The sequence below is a fragment of the Neofelis nebulosa genome, chromosome 6 (genome assembly GCF_028018385.1).
Source record: "Neofelis nebulosa isolate mNeoNeb1 chromosome 6, mNeoNeb1.pri, whole genome shotgun sequence".
In the NCBI taxonomy this organism is placed as follows: domain Eukaryota; kingdom Metazoa; phylum Chordata; class Mammalia; order Carnivora; family Felidae; genus Neofelis; species Neofelis nebulosa.
In genome coordinates this window covers 26,329,090-26,344,671 of record NC_080787.1, presented here as the reverse complement: position 1 = coordinate 26,344,671, position 15,582 = coordinate 26,329,090, and the positions used below count along the sequence as shown (strand labels likewise).

The 15,582-nt window shown below is 47.9% G+C and overlaps 1 protein-coding gene across 19 annotated transcripts in view; it reads left to right on the top strand.

Annotated features, from left to right (window-relative positions):
- Positions 1-15,582, top strand: part of FARS2 (phenylalanyl-tRNA synthetase 2, mitochondrial) — a 632,301-nt gene that overhangs the window by 537,774 nt on the left and 78,945 nt on the right. For 15 of the 19 annotated variants that reach the window (XM_058733119.1, XM_058733124.1, XM_058733129.1 and 12 more), the window contains one exon: positions 6,979-7,272. The exons of 3 other annotated variants lie outside the window; for them this stretch is intronic. In XM_058733119.1, coding sequence (XP_058589102.1) covers positions 6,979-7,196 — 218 coding nt within the window. In that variant the 3' untranslated portion in view covers positions 7,197-7,272. Of the gene's footprint in view, positions 1-6,978; positions 7,273-15,582 lie in introns of those variants that run through there. One more of the 19 variants, XR_009262822.1, reaches the window with a different exon arrangement.

Sequence of the window (15,582 nt, the reverse complement as noted above, 5' to 3'; positions counted from 1 at the left end):
AGCAAAGGGCAGAGTAGGGACTACAACTCAGGTCTCTAGGTGCAAATTCTGGGCTCCTCTGCATTCCACCAGGCCCCTTTTCATTCTGTATTTTCAGGAGCAGCCTTGAACAGATACTCCCTTCCATTCTCCTTTTCCCATCATCCTGTTCCCTTGCCTGAGCCAACCCCCACCCCCACCCCGTGAAAGCACTCTGCACCCTCCTGATGGTGCGCGGGACATTGCCTTGTGGGGCTTCCCACTGACCTTCTGCATGATACACGCAGGAGACACATTAAAAGTGAACAGGGGAATCCCTGTTTTCTTTACTCAGAAAACGGAACCCACCCCATGGCAGCACCTGGGGCAGGAATTTAGGAAAAGACAGTGACCTGAGTAGAAGAGAGTATACATAACCTACACCCATATCCTCTGTGCTGTGTATAGGACAAGAGAGATACGCATTATACGTGTGACATCGCACATAACCCATGATACTGGAAACAGGGAAACATCAGGTAGTTGTGTATCCTCAGAAGTGAATGAAAGGATCCAGTGTGAGGCTGACCCGTGTGACAGACCAAATGGACATTATTGTGTTGAGTACTCCCAGCATGCATAGGTGGCATCTGCAGTAACTGCTAGTGGTAAACGATCTACTCCAGGATGTGTCCAGTGGCCAAGAACATGAAGTAGCTGCTCTTGTCACAGATGGAAAAGCCAACCACTGTGGGTGTTGCAGGAGCTGAGCTTTGGCTGCATCCCATGGAAGGGTTTTATTTCACATTTGGAACCTGTCTAGTTGCCAGAGTAAACCAAGTGGTTGTGTAATAGAAGTAATCCAACCCTTGCTAGCACTCAGACCCCTTGTCCCTTCTTTCCAGCGATGCTTGGTTAGCCCCACATTCTTTCAGAGTCTATTGCTGGCACCCTGTGAACTAGAGCACAGCCAGTCACCTAGCAGTACTTTTGATACTTGTTAATTTTATCACTTATTTGGTCAGGAAGAAAAGAAAGAGCTAGGGCAGGATTCCTCTTAAACATGTCTGATTTCGACACTCCTCTACTAATCCAGACTCGATCATGGGCAGCGCCCAAACATCCCCTTCCATAGGTTTAAGGTTAGTTAGTGCTTCGGGAGAAGGAGGCCTGAAAATACAGGCTCCCTGCCCACAGGTGCGTCCACCATGCAGCCCAGCGCTGCCACCTGCTCACAGGGGGCTGCCCCTCAGTTCCTGGGAGAGGGGCGGGCAGCCGGACACATAGGACAGCAGAGTTCGGTGCACCTTGGCAATCACACCGGAGCAGGGAACAGGACCCAAGGAGAAGTAAGTTTCAGAAAAAGTTCTGAGCCATGTTTCCAGCTTCATGAACCAGGTTGGATCTCTGAGAATGAGAACTGAAGGGAGGCCAGGTAGGAAAACACAAAAGGTGAGAGGCTGGTTAGAGCAGCAAACCACAGCATCGTTCAGCTCCTCTGTGCGTGGGCAAGCATGGACTGTCCTGTGTCCTTTTTCTCACCAGAGGTAAGCCCCTGAGTAGGCAGGATGATCTGGATCCCTTTCACAGGCCCTGGAGAGCCCAGCCTCGTGTTACATGAGTAGTACCACATAGATGCTCACGGGGAAGCACCACAGGAAAGAGTCGTTTGCTGAAGGAGGATGTGAGGTGGGAGTGCCGCATGGCTGATTTCAATGCAGCGCCAGCCCCATCACGGAGATAAGGGGAACAGTCCTCCACTCGGGCTCCTCCTGGGTTGCTGCAGGACCTCTGCAGACCTCTGGTCCCCAGATGTGAACCTGTTGGGTCGGGACTCCCCTCACTCACTTACCTCTGTCCAGCTCAGTGCCTGGAACGCGCTGTCTGTTCAAGAACTGAATCAGTCCTTGAGTTAGACAAGTGATAAGCCCTTGAAGCTCAAACATTCTCAGGTTCTCAATCCAAAGTCTCTGTTAAAAATCCAAGCTCCAACCAGTGACCAACTCGTTTCCGCCAATATCCTAATGCAGTGAAATTCCAGCACCAAAAGAAATGTTTAGACTCTTCTTCAGACTTACTGTAAGGAAATTTGCCCTCACAAACTCCATAAGGGATTCTCATTTCTTCTGCCTATGACTAGAAGCTATCAGGTACAGAAGAGAGAATTGTCAATGTAGTCTCTTCTCTCTTTCCAGGAAGGTTTCTTGTCTGAAGGCTGTGCCCACGTGAGTCTGGGGGGAAGGCTTTGGCAGCTTCACTCTGCCCAGCCAACTGTGGATGGACAGGAGCTGCGACTGCACCCCTCCCCAACCCCCCTTTATGCTCTCCCTGCAAGCCCTCTTGATTTCCCACCAGCTGTTTGGCTTTGCAACACGCCTTTTAATGGCCCCATAAACAGGAAAGACCTTTTTTTTTTTTTTTTTTTTTTTTTATTGTTTTTAATTTTATTTTTTATTTTTTAAAATTTACATCCAAATTAGTTAGCATATAGTGAAACAATGATTTCAGGAGTAGATTCCTTAATGCCCCTTACCCATTTAGCCCAGCTCCCCCCACAACCCCTCCAGTAACCCTCTGTTTGTTATCCATATTTAAGTCTCTTATGTTTTGTTCCCCTTCCTGTTTTTATATTATTTTTGCCTTCCTTCCCTTACATTCATCTGTTTTGTCTCTTAAAGTCCTCATATGAGTGAAGTCATATGATATTTGTCTTTCTCTAATTTTGCTTAGCATAATACCCTCTAGTTCCATCCACAGAGTTGCAAATGACAAGATTTCAGTCTTTTTGACTGTCAAGTAATACTCCATTGTATATATGGGAAAGACCTCTTAAAAAGCATCCATGTTCCAGGGATTCCCACTCTATGTCACAGTTATGCCTCATGTCTGGCTTGTTAGTCAAAGAGCAGAGCTAGAAAGGAACATGGGCTTACTCCATCTCTTGAATAGAAGGATTAAAGGCAATTTCTTCTCAGTAGCTTGCAAGCCTTGTCACTTCTTAGGAAAAGTTAGGGTAGAAGGAAGAGGCTGGAGAAGGGAAAAGAAGACAAGGAGGAGTGTGGTGGAGTGCTCAGGCATGGTAGCTAATATTGGGCTCTGAAGCCAAACTGCCTAGTTTCCTTGTGTGTATTTGTAATGAGGTGAAAATTAACCATTTTGGGGGCACCTGAGTGGCTCAGTTGGTTAAGCGTCCGACTTCAGCTCAGGTCATGATCTCATGATTCGTGGGTTCGAGCCCCATGTCGGGCTCTGTGCTGACAGCTCAGAGCCTGGAGCCTGCTTCGGATTCTGTGTCTCCCTCTCTCTCTGCCCCTCCCCCACTCATGCTCTGCCTCTGTCTCTCAAAAATAAATAAACATTGAAAATTAACCATTTTTGAAGTGGGCGGGTCATTGGCAGTTAGGACATTCTCCACTTGATCTTAGCCAAAAGGCCGAGAAGCGATTGCAGTTAGGACATTCTCGATGTTAGGCAGCCACACTACCTACCTAGTTCCAAAGCATTTTCTTCACCCCAAAAGAAGACCTTGTGCCTAATGTTAACCTTCACACTGCCAGTTATCTTACCAGCAAAAGATGCGCTTATTTGGAAATGACAAGAATTACAATATGGAACAAGCCAGCTACAGCACAATCATAAGCAAATCCAACAAACACAAGCGAAGAATATTATTTTATAGAGAAGGAGGAAGTTGAGAGGGGTTGTTTTGGACAAAAGTTCATTGGAGAGAAGCAGGAGTTCAGGGTGATGGTGGTTTCTCACTGGCTGTGTTGCAGGAGTAGTTGATCTCCTGTAGGAGATGCAGTGTACATCCTTCCCTGTTGGGACCTGTAATTGACAATTGCTTCCTGTTGAGACTATTCTGTTGAGGTCTGTAACTGACACTTCCGTTGGAGTCTGTAGTTGGCAATTCTTCTTGTAATTGACATTGAGTGGAAGGGCTCTCCCTTGTAGGCTCCCCTTCTAGCATCCCAGTCCCCTTTATTAATTTTCACACCATTAAGCGGTTTCTACCTGTACCTCCTTCCCCCACCCTCTGGCAACCGCCAGTCTGCTTTCTATCATATGGATTTCCCTATTCTGGATATATCATGTGAATGAAATCATGCAGTATGTGATCTGCTATGTCTGGCTTCTTTCACTTAGCATGTTTTGGGGGTTTATCCACATTGCAGCATGTATCATTAATTCATTCCTTCAATGACGAAATAATATTCCGTTGTACAGGTCCACCATATGGCTATACTATATTTTCTTTATCTATTAATCCATTGACGGCCATATCCACTGTTTGGCTATGAAAATTTTCGTACAGGTCTTTGTTTGAATACATGCTTTCAGTTCTTTTGGGTCTATATACCTAGGAGTAGAATGGCTGGCTCATATGGTAATTCCATGTTTAACTCTTTGAGGACCCACCAAGCTGTTTTCCACAGTGGCTGCACAATTGCATTCCCTCCAGATTGCCTGGTTTCAAATCCAGCCCTGCCACTTAGTAGCTGTGTGAACTTGGGCAAATTATTTTGCTCTCTCTGCCTCAGTTTCCTTATTTTTATAACCAGGACAAGAGTGCTAGGAATTCAGTGGGGTTTTGATGCTTACATGAGTTAATGCCTGCAAAGGGCTTACGGTGGTTCCTGGTACATAAGAAGCACTATATCAACGATGCTCTCATTGAGTGACAGTGAGGGTCATGGCAGATAAAAGGTTGAGAAGCTTTTTGACCACAAAAAGGCCACATTGGGTGGTATAAAAGAATCAAAAGAGCTCTAATTCAGATACTTGGAGTTGGGCACTGAGGGCATCCCTCCTCTTGAGAAATCCATTGTCTTAACCTGGTCAGTGACGAGCCATGAGACCCTTCAGGTCTGTGACCCTGTAGTTCTCGGGGACAACCCACTCCTCAAGGATGAGGAGACTCATGACCAGTTGCCAGCTCCACTGCTTTCAGTCCTCCCAACAAGCAAATGAGGACAGGAGTATGTCCTACCAACTAAAATCTTCAAAAAGAAGTTTCTAGAAAACAAAACTAAGGGGCGCCTGGGTGGCGCAGTCGGTTAAGCGTCCGACTTCAGCCAGGTCACGATCTTGCGGTCTGTGAGTTCGAGCCCCGCATCGGGCTCTGGGCTGATGGCTCGGAGCCTGGAGCCTGTTTCCGATTCTGTGTCTCCCTCTCTCTCTGCCCCTCCCCCGCTCATGCTCTGTCTCTCTCTGTCCCAAAAATAAATTAAAAACGTTGAAAAAAAAAAATTAAAAAAAAAAAAAAGAAAACAAAACTAAGTCTTCTTTCTCTCCCCAGTGATGTTAGGAAAAGGCAAAGCTGGTTGATTTTCAGTTGAAGCTACTGAATTATCACCAAATATTCTGCCAAATTTTATTTCTCTCAAATTATAAAATTAATCCATATGTTTATGATTCATTTACACCTCACTCATCAAAATGTTTTATAAAAGCTGTTTGAATCCCGGGAATCCTTCTAGGGGCCTTCTGGGAAGCATATAGAGACAAGTTGATAAATTTTTCCCATTCATCTTTGGTTGGACATCCCAGCATGCAGAGTGGCCATATTACAAACTCTTCAGCTAAGTAAAAGATGCCTGAGTGAACCAACGAAAGCACATACCAACAGTTGCCACAAGGATACTTTTGCCTCACACTCATATAGTTCTTCGTAATTTGCAGAGCCCTGTCCCTTTCTGACTAGGTCTTTGCAACAGATTGGAAAGGTTGATGGTGTAAGTGCTATGCTGTTAATCTCTTTCAACAGAGGAGAAACTGAGACCCAGGAAAGGTGTGTCGTGGCCCAGCTGCCACTGACTTGCAGGGGCCTCTGTCTCCCTCACTGGCACAGGGAATTAGGAGGCTAGTGGAGGTGTCCCCTGCAGTGGGCATAACTTGACATGGCTGTGCCCCCCACCCGCAGGAAACCATCACACCCTTGCACCATCACCAGGTCACTGACAACCTGGGCCCCCAGATCCTATCACCACACTTGTTCTAGTAAATGTTGGCATCATCTTCAAGCATCTATGATTCCTATGCCCTCCTTCTCACTCCTTAACTAATTTTTCCTCCTCTAGAATCTTCCATCTCTCAGAAACTCAGGATGTTGCAGCCTCCTTCCTTGATGATGTCAAATTGAAAAAAAAGGCCTGTCTTCTGCACCTGGGGGAGGCAGTGTGGAGTCTTTCCAGTGGCCACAAGAGGCCCAGTGCCACTGGGCACAGTTGGGCTGTACTTTCACAGTGGAATGCTTCTTAAGGACCCCAGCAGGGCAGGCCTTGCCTTTCCAGCAGCAACGGAAGGCCTGTCCAGTATACCTGAAACACACAGGCACACCTGTGGAGAAACACGTTCACAGAGCAGCCGCACCAGGAGCTGTGGCTTCACGTGTCTCTGTGAAGACTAAGTTCTGCAAAAGGCCCCCCACTACCTGGAACTCGGAAGCATGTCTGTATGGCACAATTGTCTCTATGCTTTCCATGGCCTGTTAGAGGTGCAAACAGAGTGATACCCCTCAGCCTTTTAGGTGGCTAGAGCCCCCAGAGCCAATCCCGGCCTTGTGACTGCAGTGTGCCTTCCAAATATGTTTTCTGTGACATGAGAAAGGTGGAGGCTTGCTGGCCTTGGCTCCTGACCATCTCTGCTTGGCAGAGTCCCCTGAGGAACCGATAAAAAGCCCAGAAACCCAGAGCCCACATCCCACCTATCCAGGGCTTGGCCCAGGAAAGCAGACCTGTAAGAAACGTCCTGCCCAGGGAACTTGAATGCAGCTAGTTCAGTGGGAACCAGCATTCTTGATTATTCAAGTCAGTGGTCTCCCAACCACCACCTCTCAGGAAGCCTGTAAGAGGTGCAGGCTGTTAGTGATGGTGATGTCTCTGTCATACCATGCAGTAGGCCCCGGATCCCATCCTATTTCTCCTCTGGGGTTGATCTGGTCAGAGCTGGCAACACCGTTCCTACAGGCGGCAGGCACGTCTGTCCCTCACTTACCTGCCTTTCTCTTCCATTCTCCAGGACACACAAGACAAGCCACTGCTACCGAATCACCTACCGCCACATGGAGAGGACCTTGTCCCAGAGAGAGGTCAGGCGTGTCCACCAGGCTGTGCAGGAGGCCGCCGTGCAGCTGCTGGGTGTGGAGGGCAGATTTTGATGGCACTGCTTGGACCAGGCTGCAGCCTCTTGGGACTCCAGGATTTGTGAGGGAGAAAAGGATATTGTTTGTAGGCTGAGGCATCAGTCATGTTTTGATAAATGGGTCAGTTTTAGGACTTTCAGAAAATAAAAGATCACTCTTGAGAGACTGTTGACATAGCATCTGTCTTTTATTTGGGAAAAGAGGAGGGAAATGGAATGATAATATAAGAGTTCCCTCCTATTCCTTTAAGAAATGCTTTGCCCATTGGCACTTAGTGTGGTTAATTGGTCCCTGGGTTCCATTAAAGTGTAAACACCAGGCATGATTTCTTGCCTGACAGGCTCTTCCACCCATGTAATAAGTGAAGCCACACAAAGGGATATCACAAACTCAAGATACCAGAAGATTGTTTGAATCAGCCTCCGTACTTACTTTCTTCTCTTCATTTTCTGCTTTGCAAAGGGCAGGCTTCAAACAGGGCACTAATGAAATGCCAGGACCCCCCTCAAAAGTGAAGGCAGTCACATGTCTGCATGGGGCAGCGTATTTCTTGCTTTTCATAAACCCGTGGCTCAGAGTCAGGCTCTGGCTTCACTCCCTCCTGGCCCACTGGCGAGAAAAGAAAGGAGCAAGAGGCTGGGAAGCACGCAGGGGCCAGGTCCTTGAATCCCTGCGAGTTTGATTGCCTAACAGGAGGCCTCTGCTTCCGGAGACGACCTTTAAGGAAGAATACAGGGCTTTGATGTTCCCCGCTTTCCATCCCAAGCACTTTGTAGTCTGCCTGCCTCGCTCCTGACCATTTTTAATAATCAGATTCCATCCCTGGCATGATGCTGGAGGCTGATGGACGACCACAAGGGCTGGAATAAATATTTGATGAGGGGTGGCCATTATCGGCTAGCAGCATGGGGGTGGGCAGCTGCTCTCCAAAGGGGCCTTAATGTCATTTTCCAGTGTTATTCATTTGTACTTTTCCTTTGGATTTTCAAGGGAATTAAGGGAGCAGTGCCCCAACTCCTGCACCCATGCATGACATCAAACTGCTGTTACTAAAGCGGATAGATCTTGTGTGGAATGCACACCATGATTAGTAATATCTTCTTCAGGAGCGTTTGCCAGCAGACCGTTTCCGACTAGCCTTAGGCTGTGTTTCAGAGAGCCATCTTCTCCCCAAGACCAGTTAGGCATTTATTAATATTCTGTAACAACCCAAGTTAGGTGGATAACACCCAGAAAATCATGGTGCCACCCCATGGCCCACAAATATTTTTTTTTTTTAATTTTTTTTTTCAACGTTTTTTTATTTATTTTTGGGACAGAGAGAGAGCATGAACGGGGGAGGGGCAGAGAGAGAGGGAGACACAGAATCGGAAACAGGCTCCAGGCTCCGAGCCGTCAGCCCAGAGCCGTCAGCCCAGAGCCTGACGCGGGGCTCGAACTCACGGACCGCGAGATCGTGACCTGGCTGAAGTCGGACGCTTAACCGACTGCGCCACCCAGGCGCCCCTGGCCCACAAATATTTGTCCAATACTGTGCTTGTGCCAAACCTTATACTCGGGCCTGGGGTAGGAGTGACATTCAGGAAGGTTCACAGAGGACTTTTCTGAATGTTTCCTCTCAATACTCTATAATGGAACCTAACAAGCCAGCAGTAAATGATACCTGCTCTGATCATGATTCAGGTGGGAAACAGTAGAACCGTGGAATATTGCAACTGGAACAGCTCCTGGGAGCAGCCACATCTGCCCCTAGCTGAGTGTCTACACATGAGGACCCTGGAGTCCGGAGGGGCAAGATGGCTTCCCTGAGGGCATAAATAGTTACTGTAGAGCTGTGCCCAGAACTGGGCTTTCTGGAGCCGTTTTCCACAACACCACACTGAGTCAGGCATCCTGAGCGTGACTTTACGTGAGAGGCAGGAAGGCTCAGGCTAGGGTTGCAGCCATGTCCTGGAGTTGAAGGCCAAGTATGCTTCAGGCCCATGCATCACTTATCCATGTCAACAGGACTCTCAAGATGCCAGGCAGCCAGAGGTCAGCAGACACTGGCTACTCTGAAGGTCATGGTGATAAACTCTGTGACCAACTGCAGCTCGAGGGTGGAGCCATTTACCCCTTTGTCCCCTCCTTGCTTTTCCCTCTTCCGGATGAGTGACACCGTGCTGAACTGATTCCTCTGTGCTGTACCCTGTGACTTATCATTCCTGGAACCAGCCAGTCACCACAACACTGGCCCAGTGCTCCCAGCCATTGGCTGGTGGCCCGGTAGTCAAGAAAAGAAAAAGGAAACCCTTCGACACTGGATGTTCTTTTATTTTTTAAATTCATTTTCATGCATCAGAGGAAACGAGTGAACTCAAAGAATTAACGGCAGCCTCCAAATGCCCACACGTAGACTCTACTTACTGAGACACCCCAGTGGGCACATTGTGTCCTCCATTCTCATGCTAGGAGTCTTCCAGTCTTCACAGTGAGTACTGTCACTCAGCGCTTACAGGCTACGAGCCAGGGCCATCTGCTTCCACCCATCTGTAGGCCACGTAAGTATTTGCTTGGTAGTGGAAGCGTCACATGAGAGTGACACTGATGTGGCTAATATCGTGGTGTTTCGGGCACAGTACTCCACCTTCATTCAGCTGTTTAGAGTGGGGACCGCTGTTCTACACAACTGATGGAGCCATGGAGTCATAGAAAGAGAGACCAAGTCCAGCCCTCATGGAGTTTATATGCCTCCTCTTATTCAAACCTCACAAGCCCCTAGAGCTGGTCCCATTATCTCCCATTTCCAGGTGCAAGATTAAGGTGCACAGGGAAATGTTACAAAACCAACAGCACTGGAGAAGGTCCTTCTGACCCCCAGGCCTGTGCTCTTAACATTGCCTCCCACTCCTCCCTGTGCACCTGCCCAGGCACTGAGACAACAGTAGTCAGGGCTGGAGTTCATTCTGGACCACGGAAGAGGTGATGGACCACATAGTGGTGGAGACCTCACCTGCAGGAGCTTCAAGTTTCAGGATAGTGACAGAAGCTACAGACAAGCCACAGGACCTCTCAGTGAGATGCTAGGTCATCTGATGTAGGCTCTGGGGGCCAGCTTTGGGTTCTATGTCACAACCACTAGAAGCCGCTTTTTATCTTCTGATGCTCAAAACCTTCAATAGATTTATACATGTAGCCATTGCTGCTTCTGGACAGAAAGTCAGATTCAAGGTCACTTTCAGAGTCGAAAAGGTCAGCTCCTGAGTGACAGGGGAGAACCAAAACTGAGCAATCTAGGACCCTGTAAGGGCAATCGGTGCTCCCAGGAAAGTGTCCCAGCACCGGGATAGGGAGGAAATGTGGTTATTCCTGACCTCAGCAATTACTCAAGGTCGTGTTGACTCTGAGATTTCTGGGTGGCTTCTGTACCCAGAAATGCCTTACTGCTTTGAAAGCAGTTAAGAGAAAACAAATTACTGGTACTTTTTTCCTCCCATCCCTGAGCCCTGTGGCCATTCTCAGGAGGGGAGCGGTGCAGGGATGTTCCACTGGGCACAGGACCCAGCCTGAGGCTGAGACCCAGGTCTAAACCCAGCTCTGCTCCAGGTGGGTCATCTAGCATCCCTAAGGCTTAATTTCCTCCACACTAAAACAAAGGTGGTAATCCCTGCCCTTCTTACTGCAGAGTACGAAATGAATGGCTCAGCAAGCACTAAGAAAGCTGTGCGTAAAACTCTAAAGTATTTCATGTTAACCTCACAACTCTGAAAGTAATCACAGTATGTCTGCTTAGGGGTTGAACACATCAAGCCCAAGGCCAGGACCAGGCTTCTCTAGTCAGTGGGTAATAGAGCTAGAATTTAAGGCCATGTGTCCGTAAGACTAAAAAGCCTATGGCCTTCCACCATGCCACATCTGCCACATGTCTGCCACGCACGGAAGAGGGATGAAAACACCATCACAGCACATTGCCCTCTGCAGCCGCAGCAATAAAACAAGGAACTCCCCCCTGTAGCCTTCTCTCTCAAAATGAAGGCTAGGGTGTGTGTGTGTGTGTGTGTGTGTGCACGCCTAATGTGGACACAAGCCTCATAGAGGGCTTGGTGTTCTCACCAAGAATCAAACAATGGAGGGGACGCCAGACCACACTGAGTTAACAGCAGAAATCAAGGAGGCCACTTGAGATTGGTTACACAATAAGGATGCATCCAGAAAGAGAATCAGTGTGCTACACCCTAAAGCAGCACTTCCCAGCCCATGTTCCCTGCCACATCCTCAGCTACTGGCCATTCCTGGGCAGGGTGAAGGTGCACCCGGGGCTGTGTACAGGTCATGGCTGGCCAGCCAGACAGCAGCACCTCGTCTTTCCCAGTCAAGAAAGGATTTTGGAAGACAATGTGTGGACTTGCCATTTTACAGGGAAAACTTTAAAGTCTATTTTTAACATCTTTTCACCTATCAAGAGTGAATTATTTGGGGTGTCTGGGTGGGTGGCTCAGTCAGTTAATCTTCCAACTCTTGGTTTCGGCTCAGGTCATGATCTCAGGGTTTGTGAGTTTGAGCCCCACATTGGGCTCTGTGCTAACCGTGCAGAGCTTGCTTAGGATTCTCTGTGTCCCTTTCTCTCTGCCCCTTTCTCCCTCGCTCTCTCTCTCTCAAAACAAACTTTAAAAAAGAGTGAATTATTTGAAGTCATCTATACTTTATTATTAATAAGAAATAACTAGGGTGCTGAAGCAACTCCATGGAAAAAAGAAAGTCTTTTCAACAAATGGTTCGTAACTACTGGTTATCCGCATAAGAAAGAAAGAAAAGAATCTCGACCCTACTCCACACTTCACACAAAGAATAATTTGAGATGGAGCATAGAGCTAAATACAAAAGCCATAACTTGTAAGGCTTCAGGAAAAAAACATAAGGGACTATCTTTGTGACCTTGAATAAACAAAGATTTCTTAGCGAGGACACAGAAAAAACTAGTAAAGAAAAAAGTGATAAATTGGACTTTTTCAAGATTTAGAACTTCTATTCTTTGAAACACATCATTAAGAAAATGAATAGGCAAACCATAGATTGGGAGAAAATATTTGCAACCTGTATTTCACAAGGATTTATATCCAGAATGCACAAACAGTTCCTACGATTCAATGGTAATTTAAAAAACAAAACAAAACAAAACAAAACACCCTTTGAACGGAATGAGTGAATATTTGAACAAACACTTCACAAAAAGATTTATAAATGGCCAATAAGATGAAAAGATGCTCAGCCCTATTAGCCATCAGGAAACACATTTATGAAGTGATCGAGCAGACGGAACTAATCTACAGTGGCAAACGCAGATAGATCAGAGGTTGCTTGGGCCTGGGAAGTGATTGACTGAAAGGGGCACATGGGGCATTTTTAGGTGATGGAAACGTTCCATATTTTGAGAGGAGGGCAGTTACGTGGACAAATGCATTTGTCAAAACTCATCAAACCATACACTTGAAGATCTGTGCCTTTCACTGCATGTAAATTATGTATGTACAGTAACAAAGAGAAAAATTGCCAAGCTGCTCTCACAGCCAAATGAATGCTACAACTCCAAAGCAGAGAAAGCTTCTCAGCTGTGTGGAAGCAGGGATTCTGGAAGACATGGGTAGAGAAGTGTCCAGAAGGATGCTGGGGGTGCACCTTGGGGTGCAACCATCTCCAGGAGAGGGGCAACACATGCTGGGGAGACTGGGTGAAGGTGGAGGAGTGAGGGTGCAAGACCACCCCACACAGGACACAGGCGAGAAGTGATGGAGCCCTCAATGCTGTCCTTGGAGCTGGGGTACGTTGGGCGACTGGCTGGCTGACTCAATGGCACAGAGAAGAGAAGGAGGGGCCCCAAGGGTTGCTGATAGAGCCTCTGGTTTAGCCATATAGCTTCTCCCCAAAGTCCTTCTGAGCTAGAGCAGCACGGTGACAGTAGCCATACTCCCCTGCTCCAGCTGGGGCATCAAGCTTACAACAAAGCACGTCCTGTGCCATCTTCCACCCGGTGGGAAGCACCCAGGCATCACAGTGAAGCCCAGCAGCTGCTGATGGCTTCCGGGATCCACAGAGCAGCTCCCTCCCACCTAGGGGAGGTTCATACTGTGGCCGGATTGAGAAATCAGACTCCTGTGACATTCTCCCTCCTGCCCTCAAGCCACCAGGCCTGACTATAGTCAGCGGTACTCCCTCCCTGGGTCAGAAGCTGGGAGGACCTGAAGGCTTGACCAAGGGGTCAAGATGCATGCTTTAGATAGATGTGAGCGGGGGCCCTGCCACTGACTGGCTGGGTGAACTTGAGGAGTTCCTGAGCCTCCTGACTCAGTTTCCCCATTTTACAAACAGGGGCACTAATCATACTCATTGTGATGGAGGTTAGGTGAGCTAAGCCATGGGAAGCTTTTAGCACAATGAGCTGTTACAGGTGTAGCAGTATTTTTCTGAAGCCCATGCTGAGAAAATGTTCTGGAACTGGTTGTGGGGGATGGATGCTCAACCATGTGAATGTATTAAAGTCCACGGAATTGTATGATTTGAAAGAGTGAATTTCAAGGTATGTGAATTATAATCCCAATAAAACTGATATTTTGGGGGTGCCTGGGTGGCTCAGTCAGTTAAGCGTCCCACTCTTGATTTCAGCTCAGGTCATGATCTCACAGTTTGTGAGTTCGAGCCCTACATCAGGTTCTCTGCTATCAGCTCAGAGCCCCCTTTGGATCCTCTGTCTCCCTCTCTCTCTGACCCTCACCTGCTCCCCCCACCTCTCTCTCTCTCAAAAATAAATAAGCATTAAAAAAATAATAATAAATAAAACTTATTTTTAAAGCATTAAGAATATTGACATTTAATAGTAATAAAATGTTATAAATATATATTTATCATATGACCCAGCAATTCCATTCCTAAAGTATTTCCCAAGAGAGATTTTAAAAAAGGACCTTCCTGAGTTAGGACTGATGTGGATGTGATGTGCCTTCTCTGAAACTGGCAGCCAAGTCTGTCTTCCACTCCTTCCCTGGGATCTGGCCGCACCGAGGATTCAGCCAGCAGCTCCCACACAAGACTTGGAGCATATTCGACCACACACTTACCAGGGATGCTGTTTTCTGGCAATTAAAATGGAGTGTTCTACTTTCTGCCTTCTAGCACATGGACCTGGCAGCCTTCCACCCCTCCCCAGGGCTGGAGGGGAGGGCACTTGACCTGCTCAGAATGGCTCAGTGGGACAGCTACTTACTGTGTGATGTGGGGTTCCTGAAGTGTGAGCGTCACCCAAGAGCTTGTTAGGAATGCAGAGTCCCAGGCCCCTCCCCAGAATGCAATCAGAATCTGCATTTAATAAGATCCCTGATGATTGGCGTGCACTAGATCTAAAGAAGCTTTGGGCTAGAGCAATGAGCACCTTCCAGAGCATAGAGGATTGAACTGCTCATCATTAAGGCTTAACCGGGCTGCAGAGAGAATGAGGAAGAAAATTCCACCCCTCAGATCCTTGTCCCCTGTTAGGAGCTGAACTGCATCTACCCAAAAAAGAGCTGTGGAAGTCCTAACCCCCACTTACTGCAGTGTGATCTTATTTAGAGACAGGGTCTTTGACAATGTAATTCGTTAAGATGAGATCATCCTGGAGTGAGCCCTGGTTCAGAAGGCCCAGTGTCCCTGAAGGAAGACGGCCACATGAGGACAGAGATGCACACAGAGGGAATGCCATGTGACATGTGATGATACAGGCAGAGATTGGAGTTATGTAGCTCCAAGCCAAGGATCACCAAAGATCGCCAATAAACCACCAGTCACCAGGAAGAGGCAAGAGAGGATTCCAGAGGCAACAGAGTCCTGCCGACACCTTGAATTTGGACTTCTGGTCTCTGGAACTGTGAGAGAGTGAACTTCTGGTGTTTAAGCTCCCCAGTCTGTGGCACGTACTTAGGGCAACCCTAAGAAACTAATATAAGCCCCAAGCCAGAGGGACCAGCCCTCCTTCTCATTAGGACTCTGAAAAGAGGGTCACCTCACAGTTGCCCCTCCTCGCGGAATCTGCCTGGGAGTGAGCTGGGAAGCTGGAGCTGTGGTGTGTTTAGGTGGAGAGAGGCCTTCAAGTCTCACTTTCCCAAGAGACACTGGGTTTCTCTGGCCTTGAAGGAGCATCTCATGGGCCCCTTCAGGGAAACACTGAGAGGATAGCTGACTTGAGGGCCAGTAGGTGGGCCTCAGGGACCAGAACCCATGGGGGTGCTCCAGCCAGATAGCCCTGAAATGAGCCAGAGAAGGAGGGCCTGTTCACACAGAGAGTGCCAAGGCCGCGGGTGCTACCAGGCAGTGACCTTGGTGCCCGAGGCTGTCAGGGTGTGAGAGACAGAGGGGCCGTGGACTGCCTGTGACAAGAGGAAGAGCGAGTCTCAAATGCTTTTCACACACTAGGTGAGTCTTCTGGATCCTCCAGGAGTCCGCCCTGCACTGGGAAGAGAGTGACAAGAATC